A 13,647-nucleotide genomic window follows, 5' to 3' on the forward strand; every position below is an offset into this window, starting at 1 on the left:
AAAAGATTTCCCGCATTACCTTCAAGTTTAGAGCTTGAAGTGAGTTGTACACAATAATTTTGGGGATTGTTCTTTAACCACCCAGACACACTGTAAATAACTTCATGATCAGTCCCGTGTTTGTTGACAAACTCCTGAAGCAACCTGGACAGCAGTAGAGACTAGTCAGATGCAATAATGATGCTATAGTTATGCAGTGGAAATAACAAGAGAAAGTGAATTGTCACCTCTTGGCGTCATTTGATGACACAGAAAAATTCCGGCTTAACCATTTGTACGAAATCTGTTAGAAGTAGCCATGTTGTAAACAATCAGGACGGACTGAACAAGGCAACAATAGTGGTCTAAACGCTCTTATATTTCTTTACAGAGGGAGTACGTGAAAAAAATCTTAAGTGAGAAGACAAAAGAATGAATAATCGTCTGGAGCTTGAGTGGCACACTGTTGTTTAATCACCCTGAAATCTGAATGAACTCATGCTGAAATAATTTTGCCAGTTGTAAACTGAGCACAGCAACGAGGTTAACCCTCCCCACAACCCAGAGAGGACTATAGTAATTTTAGCTAGTCGTCTAGAGAACAGTATCTAGCCTTGTTTGTAGAATCGATACAGAAATTGTGCATCAGTTGAAAAGAAAAATGAACCTAACTAGCACAAACGCACCATAAATTACCACACAATAGAATATTTTCGTCTCTTTTCTTTGAAATTTATCCACATATACAAACGTTGGCGTGGAATGAGACACTAACCTAGGTAGTCATCAAAGGAATCCAGGCTTGTTTCTAAATCCATGCAGAAATTGTGCAGGGATAGAAAAGGGAACATTTTAATCATAAAAAGATAATAAAATGCACGGCTTATCACCACAAATAATATTTGTCTGTTTCCTTTTCTTTCTAAAACTCCCCAAATAATCATACGTTGACCCAGAAGTAGCCACTAGACCATTTTATCGGCATCGAAGTCACCAGAAGGGACACCTCACACGATTCGCAACCCTAACTCAAATCATCCGTACCAGCACGGGACAACAAGAACAATACAACCAGCGGAATCCAAGAACTCGCGTCTCCCCTGCTCCTCCGCCCGGAGAAACCCCGCGCAGACAGCAAGACGGAGCGAGATCGAACGGGCGAATCGTCATAGCGGCGACTGAGCCATCAGACAGGGGAGGGGAGGGGAGGGGAGGGGGGGAGGGGGGTGGTCCGATAGTTACCACGCGGAGCTGGTCGGAGAAGAGGGCGTGGATCTGGGGCAGCAGGTCGAGCAGCGCGCCGTCGGCCATCGTCCGGTGGCCTCCGCTCCCGATCCGGAAGGCTTTGGAACCCTGGCTAGGGTTTCGAATTGGGGAGCGGCGGGGGAAGACGAAGGGGGAGTGTGGCGCGGGATTGGATTGGGGCTGAGGGGCGGTTTTCCCGCCTCCCCTGTTTTGTTGGCGCGGCCCGTGCCCGGGTGAGGGTCCAATGGGCAGTACGACGGCGCGCAGTTCACTTGCCGAAAGAAAACCCACTCGAGTTCGAGCGTTTTTTTTTAGGGGTTGTTTGGCCCCAACTTGCTCAACCAAAATTTTGGCATGATCAAAGTAAGGGCATATTTGGCGCCTGTTACAGTGCCCGGAGTCGCTATGTGCTTGTATCTTGCAGGTCCGCTATTTCCCAGATGGCAACCTACTGGAGGCAACACCCCGTGATGGTATCTCATATTCGTGGAGAAGTTTATTGCACGGCTTGCAGTTGTTCAAGGAGGGCTATATTTGGAGGATCGGGGATGGCACACAAGTCAACATTTGGTTAGATTCCTGGTTGCCACGTCCATGGTCGCGGGGGGTGATCACCCCCCGAGGGCCTAACTTGCTGGAAAAGGTGTGTGACCTCATTGATCCGAGCACTGGAAACTGGGACGGGCAGCTTGTGCATGATACTTTTTGGCCCGACGATGTCAAGCACATTTTCCAAATCCCGCTAAGGGAAGGTACCCGGGACTTCATTGCATGGCAATATGACACCAAGGGGATCCACTCCGTTAAGAGCGCCTATAAGCTCCAAGTCCAACTTGAACGTATGAAGCAAGATGGAGGGCTGGGAGGCAGCTCACATGTGGCTGGCAACCTGGACAGTGCTAGTGATGACTCCTGGAAAAGACTATGGAAACTGTCGTGCCCTCCCAACATTCAAATGTTTACCTGGCGCCTCAAGCACGATTCCCTTGCTTTCCGAACCAATGTGGCAAGGAAGGGGATCCGGATCACCGATACTAAGTGCCTGTTTTGTGGTCGAGCTGATGAGGATGGCGCCCACCTGTTCATCAAATGCAAGAATGTGAAGGAGGTCTGGAGAATGTTGGAGACGGAGGAAGAACGAGTTAAGCTGGAACCCATCGGGCCCGTGCATGCAGTGCTAGATTTTCTTTGGGGCCTCGATGTAAAAAAACGGCTACATGTTCTAACCTTCTGGTGGCTCTGGTGGTTAAACCGAAATAAATTGAGGCAGGGTGAGAGGTGCTGGTCTGCAGATACGGTGACCCCGCCGCACGAGGAGTAGTGTGCTGGAGTTCCTTGACATCTTCGGGGAGCAGCCGGACAAACCAGCTCCTGGCAGATGGAGGCCACCAATGCACGCCGAGTACAAAATCAATGTGGACGGATCCCTCGTCCCTAGTCGGAACCATTCAGGCTGGGGGGTGGCTGTTAGAATGAAGGATGGCAATTTGGCCTATGCTCGAGCTGGAGACAGGAGCATATCACAGACGCTTTTGCCGCGGAAATCATAGCTATGGCGCATGCAGTGCACATTGCGGCAGATCTGGGTATCGTCCGGGTGGAGTTGGAGACAGACTCCCAACTGGTGGCGGATGCTTTGGAATTGCAAAAGGCCGATTCTTCGGCATATGCTGATGTCATTGAAGACATAAAATACCACTTGAAGCTTTGGTTTCCCAAATTTTCTATTTTAGTTTGTAGACGTAGCGCAAACTCTGTTGCTCACGAACTTGCCATTGTTGGCCGTGGATGTGATCCTAACCACTTTCTAGAGTGGGAGTCTGATGTACCCGCCCATGTGGGCGCTTGTGTCTTGGGGGATTTGCCCAAGAGCAGTTAAGTTATAAAGCTATGGCTTTGCCCTCAAAAAAAAGTAAGGGCATAACCAAAAATTTGGCAAGTTGTTATTGTTTGGATTGTAGCCATTGTACCTCCCAAAAATTCGGCAAGCTCTTGGTTTGCCAATTTGGACTGATCGATGCTTGGTTTGATTTTAATTTAGTTGTAACGTTGAGGCAATAAAAAATAAATATAAAACATTATATTTTAATATGAGAATTTAGTTAATCATAACATTTGAAAAACAAAATTATCAAGAAAAGACCGAAATTCGCATGTAAGAGTAAATATACGGGGACGTCCCATATATTCAAAAAGAGACATTTATACTACTTTTGAACTAAGATGAAGCTCACGGCTGCCTTTACGGAAACTGAAACATTAGTTTGCTTAGAAGACAACCGGTAGCAGTGAAAGGTCGACGGCAGTAACCGATTCAAATAACCACTTCCTAATTGCACGTCAAAAAAATACACGTACTACCGTTTATTTCCGCATCTGGTTAATCCGTTGACTGTTTTTTTAATCAATCCGTTGACTGTTTGTTTAACTAACACAAGACGGGAACCACAGCTCACCAATTTTTTGGCACCGATTTCTGCGCCCTCCGCGTGCCCATCTGTTGGCAAAAATAACATGGAGTCGTTCCGAACGGGGTGGGCGAGCCAAAATTTCGATGATAGTCCAAACAGCTTCCAGCTCTCACGGGAGAGCCAATATTTTGGTAGGGTCGGTGTTGGTGGCAATCCAAATAGCCCCTTATTACTTTCTCCATTTTTATTTACATTGCATACTGTATTAGTTTTATCTTAGATCAAACTTTATAAATGTTGGTTTATAAAAAAATTAACATATGCGATATTCAATATGGACTCAAGATTTCTTTTTGATGAATTGTGAGTTTGCCTATATATTCGACGGGAGAAAATAAATACATATACTCCCTTACGAAAGACAATAAAAGAAAATAAAGATAATTAATTGGACTCAGCTTCATGTGAGTTCTTTGTGTCACTAAGGCCTTATACAATGCTAGGTGCTTAGAAAAATAAACCAGGTTTTCTCAAGCATCAGTGCTTATTTCTACATAAGAGACACCTAATTAAGCGTCTGCCCTGTACAAATAAGCACCGATGCTTAAGAAAATCTTGATTTATTTCTTCAAACACCTCTTCTAATTAAGCACATTGCATTGTACAAACCCGAAACTAGTGAACCTAAAGCAGAGGTTGTAAGATGTCTTGTTTGGTCATAAGCAGGACACCAATGTATAGAAGAGTCTTTTTCTCTTTAAGGTGTGAGTAATCTCTGTGTGTGTGTGTGTTTATTGCTCACTCAGGGATACAGTGGATACAAGCATCAATTTGAGCTACTGGAAATGGGGTAGGACAAGAGGAAGAGAGACAAAGGTAGGAGAAGGGGTAGCCGTCGTGTCGTTCGTGATCCACTAGATGAGTCGTTCGTTGCCTTCTCCTAGGTACTTGTAGCAGCAGCAGCCGGGAGCTCCTATTCCTGAAGGAAATATGCCCTAGAGGCAATAATAAAGTTATTATTTATTTCCTTATTTCATGATAAATGTTTATTATTCATGCTAGAATTGTATTGACCGAAAACTTAGTACATGTGTGAACACATAGACAAAACATAGTGTCCCTAGTATGCATCTACTTGACTAGCTCGTTAATCAAAGATGGTTATGTTTCCTAACCATAGACATGTGTTGTCATTTGATGAACGAGATCACATCATTAGGAGAATGATGTGATGGACAAGACACATCTGTTAGCTTAGCATCATGATCGTTACATTTTCATTGCTACTACTTTCTTCATGACTTATACATGTTCCTCGGACTATGAGATTATGCAACTCTCGAATACCGAAGGAACACTTTGTGTGCTACCAAACGCCACAACATAAAAGGGTGATTATAAAGATACTCTACAGGTGTCTCCGAAGGTGTTTGTTGGGTTGGCATAAATCAAGATTGTAACATAAACCTTATGTCACCAACTCTATCTACCATTTTCATTGGACCCAAGTCAGTATTCAAATCAAACCCATTATATACTTTGTTGTAAGAACTTGTCTCACAACCCATCTTCTATATAAAACCAAGATCTTCACTTAGTATCACTTGATCCAACCCTAGGATATGACTATGTCATGTCTCGTTTAAGACCAAACTTCATTCTATCTCAAACCATAGCCACGTCGTGCTAATTATCCTACGAATGTATTTATTGTGAATTTGTATCTTTTATTTGGATCTTCATTTGCAGTTGTTGTGTGTTAATTTATTTTCTTGTATCGTTAGATATATCGTAAGGTGAAGGAGAGACGACTCGAAGTAGAATATATCAACTTCAAGAATCAGGCAAGTTGCAATTTGATCATGCCCTGACCTATATTATTTAAATTATGCATATCTCTTTAAATGTAATATTATGCATGTTTTATAAAAGTTTTGCAAAGTATTATTTTTATCTAGAGCCATAAGGAATCACCACCATGCTTGGCCGCCCTTGCACAAATGGGTGGGTTAAAAATCAAACAAGTTTTGAACAAATAAACTTGCCCTCTTTTGGGGCAACGTTTTGTGAAAACTATTGAAAAACAAAACTATATATTATTTTATCTTCTACTCCCTGGACGGAATGGTATTGACAGGAGCGTCTACAAGTGATTGCGCTCATCGGGGTCTTGCAGTGAATGTGCCCGACTGGGGCCTTGCACACAGGTTTTTGGTGGGGACTGCCATCCAGGGGAATGAGATCTTCCAAGTACAGTTTGATGTAGCTTCCAGTACAGCCACATGCTACTATGGGCTCTGGCTTAGCTTAGTACTAACGGGAAACCCTTACCTCAGGACCGCCATCAGAGAGGGGCTTTCAGTGCCTAAGTTGCGGGCGGCTTGGTCAGGTATAGGGGGCTATTACGGAAAGGCTTCGTCACAATCTCCTCCTAGTCGTACACCCAAGTGTGTAATGATAAACAGGGTTGGTTGTGTCATGTGGGGAACGTGTACGACCTCTGCAGAGGGTTTAACCTAATCGATTAGCCGTGCCCCCGGTTACGGGCAATTTTGAGCAACTGAAGACTTGGACTGAAGAAGAATCTCCCCTCTCTTTTCTAAAAATCTGTTTTAAGGGTTAAAGTTGAGGAATGAGTACAGTGAATGTGTTTCACTTCAACCTTATGTATATTTTAAAACTATTTTGGAGAATGAGCACTGGTGCGTATATCCAAGTGTCTCACTCCTACCTTTTATACAAAAAAACTATTTCTATTTCAAAAGAAGTTTACAAAATTTACTATAAGAGAAAATTGACTTTATGCAAAGGAAACCTCCACCAATACTTACCCTGCATATATAATCTGTTATACTTTCCTTTGCAACTTGCGAGTACATTCCACGTGCTCATCTGCACCTGTCATATGCAGATCTCGACAGATTAAGAGACGATAGGGTTATGGTCTACACTCAACGAGCCCAGTGGCGTTGATGGAGCCTAACTTAGTGACTACGTATAATTCCGCTGTATTATCTGCCAACTTGAGCTGTGCCTAAGGTATGATTTATAAATATATCTGGATCTACCGTTGTAGTAGAATGATGTATGTCTTACTGATATTCATTTTTGTTACTGTGTGTGCTAGCTATGATCCAGGGATAGCATAGTAAGCACAGAGACTTGGATTCTACCAAATCCGGGTCGTTACAAAGATTAGGATTTGTCACTCTGTGTTTCGGAGAGAGGTATCTCTGGGCCCTCTCGGTAATGCTCATCACTACAAGCCTTGCAAGCAATGTGACTAATGAGTTAGTTGCGGGATGAAGTATTACGAAACGAGTAAAGAGACTTGCCGGTAACGAGATTGAACTAGGTATGATGATACCGACGATCGAATCTCGGGCAAGTAACATACCGATGACAAAGGGAACAACGTATGTTGTTATGCGGTTTGACCGATAAAGATCTTCGTAGAATATGTAGGAGCCAATATGAGCATCCAGGTTCCGCTATTGGTTATTGATCAGAGATATGTCTCGATCATGTCTACATAGTCCTCGAACTCGTAGGGTCCGCACGCTTAACGTTCGATAACGATTTGTACTATGAGTTATGTGATTTGATGACCGAAGTTTGTTCAGAGTCCCGGATGAGATCACGGACGTGACGAGGAGTCTCGAAATGGTCGAGACATAAAGACTCATATATTAGAAGGTTGCATTTGGACATCGGAATGGTTCCGAGTGGTTCGGGCATTTTTCCGGAGTACCGGGATACCGGAACCCCCCGGGAGAAGTAATGGGCCTATTGGGCCTTATTGGAGGAGAGGAGAGAGGCCACAAGGGAGGGGCGCACCCTCCCCTTCCCAAACCGAATTGGACTAAGGGGGCCGGCCCCCCTCTTTCCTTCTCCCTCTCTCTCGCTTCCCTTTCCCTCTGGCGAAAGAAAAGAAAGGGGGGGATGTGCATGTTCCTAATAATAAGAATATGATATTTCTTTTTGACAGTAGGAAGAGGGAATTCAAAACCTCCAATAGTGATAGTTGAAATTTTTCCAATAGAATTAATACTATGAACTTGAGGTTGTTTCTTCGGAAAGTGTATCGTATGCTCGTTACCATTAACATGAAAAGTGACATTTCCTTTGTTGCAATTAATAACAGCCCCTGCAGTATTCAGAAAAGGTCTACCAAGGTTGATCAACATATTGTCGTCCTCGGAATATCAAGAATAACAAAGTCCGTTAAAATAGTAATGTTTGCAACCACAACAGGGACATCCTCACAAATACCGATGGGTATAGCAGTTGATTTATCGGCCATTTGCAAAGAGATTTCAGTAGGTGTCAACTTATTCAAATCAAGTCTACGATACAAAGAGAAAGGCATAACACTAACACCGGCTCCAAGATCACATAAAGCAGTTTTAACATAGTTTCTTTAATGGAGCACGGTATAGTTGGTACTCCTGGGTCTCCTAGTTTTTTTGGTATTTCACCCTTAAAAGTATAACTAGCAAGCATGGTGGAAATTTCATCTTCCAGTATCTTTCTTTTATTTGTAATAATATCTTTCATATACTTACCATAGGTATTCATTTTAAGCATATCAGTCAAACGCATACGCAAAAAGATAGGTCTAATAATTTCAGCAAAGCACTCAAAATCCTCATCATCCTTTTTCTTGGATGACTTAGGAGGAAAAGGCATGGGTTTCTGAACCCATGATTCTCTTTCTTTACCGTGCTTCCTAGCAATGAAGTCTCTCTTATCATAACGTTGATTCTGTGATTGTGGGTTATCAAGATCAACAACAGGTTCAATCTCTACATCATTATTATTACTAGGTTGAGCATCAACATGAACATCATTATTAATATTATCACTAGGTTCATGTTCATTAACAGATTGTGTTTCAGTATCATAAATAGAAATATCATTGGGATTCTCAGGTGTGTCTATAATAGATTCACTAGAAGCATGCAAAGTCCTATCATTTTTCTTTTTCTTTTTCTAAGAAGGACTAGGTGCATCAATATTAATTCTCTGAGAATCTTGCTCAATTCTCTTAGGATGGCCCTCATGATACAAAGGTTCCTGGGTCATTTTACCACCTCTAGTCATAACTCTAACAACATTGTCATTGTTCTTTATTATTCAACTCATGAAGCAAATCATCTTGTGCTTTAAGTATTTGTTCTACTTGAGTGGTAACCATGGATGCATGTTTACTAATAAGCTTAAGGTCACCTTTAACTCTAGACATATAATGACTCAAGTTTTCAACCATATAAGCATTACGTTTCAATTGTCTACCAACATAAGCATTGAAGTTTTCTTGTTTAACAATAAAATTGTCAAACTCATACAAGCATTGACTAGCAGACTTATTACGAGGAATATCACTTTCATCAAATCTGTAGAGAGAATTTACCTTTACTACCTGTGTCGGGTTATCAAGACCATGTATTTCTTCAATAGGTGGTAAATTCTTAACATCTTCAGCTTTAATACCTTTTTCTTTCATAGATTTCTTTGCCTCTTGCATATCTTCAGGACCAAGAAATAGAATACCCCTTTTCTTCGGAGTTAGATTAGGAGTTGGTTCAGGAAGTGTCCAATCATTATCATTACTCAATATATTATTCAATAGCAATTCAGCTTGCTCAACAGTTCTTTCCCTAAAAACACAACCAGCACAACTATCCAGGTAGTCTGTGGAAGCATCGGTTAGTCCATTATAAAAGATATCAAGTATTTCATTTTTTCTTAAGAGTATGATCAGGCAAAACATTAAGTAATTGGAAGCCCCCCCCCCAAGCTTGTGGGAGACTCTCTTCTTCAATTTGCACAAAATTAAATATTTCCCTTAAGGCAGCTTGTTTCTTATGAGCGGGAAAATATTTTGCAGAGAAGTAATAAATCATATCCTAGGGACTACGCACACAACCAGGAGCAAGCGAATTAAACCATATCTTAGCATCACCCTTTAATGAGAAAGGAAACAATTTAAGAATATAATAATAGCGAAATTTTTCCTCATGAGTGAAAGGGTGTCTATATCATTGAGTTTAGTAAGATGTGCCACAACAGTTTCAGATTCATAACCATGGAAAGGATCAGATTCAACCAAAGTAATTAACTCGGGATTGACAGAGAATTTATAATCCTTATCAGTAACTTAGATAGGTGAAGTAGCAAACGTAGGGTCATATTTCATTTTAGCATTTAAAGACTTTTCTTTCAACTTAGCTAACAGTTTCTTAAGATCATATCTATCATTGCAAGCAAGAAAGTCTCCGGCAGTTTCTTCATCCATAAAATAACCCTTAGGTACAACAGGCAATTCATATCTAGGGGGAGAATCTTCATCATCACTTTCATTAATATCATCAGTTTCAGTAATTTTATTCTCTCTAACCCTAGCAAGTTGTTCATCATGAAATTCACCTAATGGCACATTATTATCAAGTAGAGAAGTAGTATCGTCATAAGCAGCATCCATAGTAGAAGTGGCATCATCAATAACATGCGACATATCATAATCAATAGCAGATATAGGTGTCGCAAGTTTACTCAAAACAGAAGGTGAATCAAGTATGGAGCTAGATGGCAGTTCCTTACCTCCCCTCGTAGTTGAGGGAAAAATCTTGATTCTTTGATCTTTCAAATTCCTCATAGTGATCAATAGATATAAATCCCAAGTGACTCAGAGAATAAATCTATGCTCCCCGGCAACAACGCCAGAAAAAGGTCTTGATAACCCACAAGTATAGTGGATCGCAACAATTTTCGAGGGTAGAGTATTCAACCCAAATTTATTGATTCGACATAAGGGGAGCCAAAGAATATTCTCAAGTGTTAGTAACTGAGTTATCAATTCAACCACACCTGAAAGACTTAATATCTACAACAAAGTATTTAGTAGCAAAGTAATATGGAAGTAACAGTAACGATGGCAAAAGTAAAAGTAGCAGTTTTGTAGTAAACGTAACAGTGGCAACGAAGAAATAACTTAGCAAAGATCAATATGTGAAAAGCTCGTAGGCAATGGATCAATGATGATTAATTATGTCGGATGTAATTCATCATGCAACAGTTATAACATAGGGTGACACAGAACTAGCTCCAGTTCATCAATGTAATGTAGGCATGTATTCCGAATATAGTCATACATGCTTATGGAAAAGAACTTGCATGTCATCTTTCGTCCTACCCTCCCATGGCAGCGGGGTCCTATTGGAAACTGAGGGATATTAAGGCCTCCTTTTAATAGAGTACCGGACCAAAGCATTAGCACTTAGTGAATACATGAACTCCTCAAACTACGGTCATCACCGGGAAGTGTCCCGACTATTGTCACTCCAGAGTTTGCCGGATCATAACACGTAGTAGGTGACTATAACTTGCAAGATAGGATCAAGAACACGCATATATTCATGAAAACATAATAGGTTGAGATCTGAAATCATGGCACTCAGGCCCTAGTGACAATCATTAAGCATGGCAAAGTCATAACAACATCAATCTTAGAACATAATGGATACTAGGGATCAAACTCTAACAAAACTAACTCGATTACATGGTAGATCTCATCCAACCCATCACCATCCAGCAAGCCTACGATGGAATTACTTACGCACGACAGTGAGCATCATGAAATTGGTGATGGAGGATGGTTGATGATGACAGATTCCCCTCTCCGGAGCCCCGAACGGACTCCAGATCAGCCCTTCCGCAGAAGAACAGGGCTTGGCGGAGGCTCCGTATCGTAAAACGCGATAAATCCTTCTTTTTGATTTTTTCTTCCCGAACGTGAATATATGGAGTTGGAGTTGAGGTCGGTGGAGGTCCAGGGGGCCCACGAGGCAGGGGGCGCGCCCTGGGGGGCGACCTCATGGCTAGGGTGTGGGCCCCCTTCTGTTGATTTTTTCGCCAATATTTTTTATTAATTCTAAAACGTGACTCCGTGAAGTTTCAGGTCATTCCGAGAACTTTTATTTCTGCACAAAAATAACACCATGACAATTCTGCTGAAAACAGCGTCATTCCGGGTTAGTTTCATTCAAATCATGCAAGTTAGAGTCCAAAACAAGGGCAAAAATATTTGGAAAAGTAGATACATTGGAGACGTATCAATTACTAATATTGAATAGATAAGAACGGAATAACTCTATTCCCTTTCGAGTGATGCTAGAGTACAATTAGACATGCATAATGCCATGGTATCATTTCACATGACACAACTTTGATATTAATTATTATTATGATTGTTGTTTTACAAGGCTAAGAAATATTATCACATTGTGACGTGGGGTCCCTTCCGTTTGCGTACCTCAAAATTAGAAGTAAATGTTTACTATTCAATTGGTTGTATAAATTGCTTAATGAGGAAGGTGTTTGTCAAGAGTTGTTGCATAACAAATGCTCCAAAACGTCATCCCAAGTAGAGATAAAGCCTACTGATTCATCATTTTGGAAGGGCTTGATGAAGATCAATTCTTCCTTTCCAATTGACGAGCTTTTATGAAGATGTCTGATTGGGTGACACTCCATTAACTCTACAATACTCGATCCTTTACAATCTCGTGCTCATAAAGATGGCCTCAGTGGCCTTTGGGCCAAGCCTTTGTACACTCAGTTCCATAGGGCTTTACTTAGTGGTAAATGGACTAAGTGGATCCATTTAGTTAGTAGGTTGATGTTGATAAATCTAACTCAAATGTCTGGCACATTCCATTGGAGATTGAAGTCCATGTATGCAAAGCTTACAAATTTTGGGCCTATTTTCCGCGGGAAGCATATTTGGAAAACTGAAATTCCTTCTGTGATTAAATTTTCATTTGCTTTTTACAGACGAAGGTAGTTCTTACCAAAGATAATCTTGCAAAACGTAAATTTGCATGGTAGCAAAAATATGTTTTGGGGATCAAAAGGAAATAATTCATCATTTATTCATGTCATGCCCGTTCACCACCTTGATTTGGCGCACAATTCATGTTACCTGTAATTTAGCACTTTAAAGGATAATATAGAGCGAATTGGTGGAATTGTTGATTTATTGCTTGAACCTCGTGGACGTATATATAGAAGTATATGACCGTCTTGGAGTACAAGACAAGCTAAAACAAATCCTAATCTATTCCATATTTTCTAAATAATCACGATACTCAACAAGCACCACCAAGGAGCATACCAAATCTGTTTGAAAAATGGTTAGGTGGCATTCATCATGGCCTGAACGGCCAAATCCGTGAGGGAGTTTGTGTCGTTCTTTGGACATTTCGATATTTGCCTGAATGAGTGTGTTTTTACCAGATCATCCACTCCTAAATTTTGTAAGTTATATTTATATCCACGCCATCAATTCGTACACGGTCATCACTATAGCACGTGGGCACGCATGCGCTTATGGCATTTGGGTGCAAATGGTTGCACGGGTTTGTTCAACTAATATGGCTGGGGAGACTAGATATTCTATGGTTGAGCTATATAATCTCGTTTTCGGTCTATTGTGCTTGTGTTTTATTTCTATTTTTAATTGGTACCCAGTGACTTGAACTTGTACCACGTTTAACAAAATGAATATGTGCAGCGCTTGATGCAGAGGCCGGACACTCCCCTTACCAGATAAGGGAAGAAAAGAAATATTATCACATTTTAAGCTAATTCTTTCTTATCATTTGTTTCCTAAACTGGAAAACGTGAGGATATGCCCTTCAACTTGTGTGCATAATGAGCCCTAGGGGCTAGGGAGATAGGTTATTCTAGCGTCTCCATTTCACATGGGACAAATTTATTTGAAGTATAATTTTATCATATATTTTTTGCATGAAAATTTGTGAATATGTACGTTTTGGATATTTCAATATGGACTACATACAAATGGACAAACACATCAAAACACGTCTATATACATCCAATTCAGGAAAAAGTTAGAACATTCTTATAATAGTGAATGGATGGAGTGGCATATAAAACTTTATTGGACCACGAAGATTGAAACCCCCCTCCCCCTTCCCCCTCCCGCGAC

General features: G+C 41.0%; 1 protein-coding gene across 1 annotated transcript in view; it reads right to left on the bottom strand.

Moving 5' to 3' along the window:
• The window catches only part of LOC119279431, a 2,713-nt gene extending 1,251 nt beyond the window's left edge, over window positions 1-1,462 (bottom strand). Inside the window, exons 1-3 of the mRNA XM_037560666.1 lie at window positions 1,222-1,462; window positions 228-283; window positions 15-144 (exon numbers count right to left, since the gene is read on the bottom strand). Coding sequence (XP_037416563.1) covers window positions 15-144; window positions 228-283; window positions 1,222-1,290 — 255 coding nt within the window. The 5' untranslated portion in view covers window positions 1,291-1,462. The remainder of the gene's footprint in view (window positions 1-14; window positions 145-227; window positions 284-1,221) is intronic.
• Between the last annotated feature and the right edge of the window lie 12,185 nt (window positions 1,463-13,647).

Source organism: Triticum dicoccoides, chromosome 3B (genome assembly GCF_002162155.2).
Source record: "Triticum dicoccoides isolate Atlit2015 ecotype Zavitan chromosome 3B, WEW_v2.0, whole genome shotgun sequence".
Taxonomy (NCBI): Eukaryota; Viridiplantae; Streptophyta; class Magnoliopsida; order Poales; family Poaceae; genus Triticum; species Triticum dicoccoides.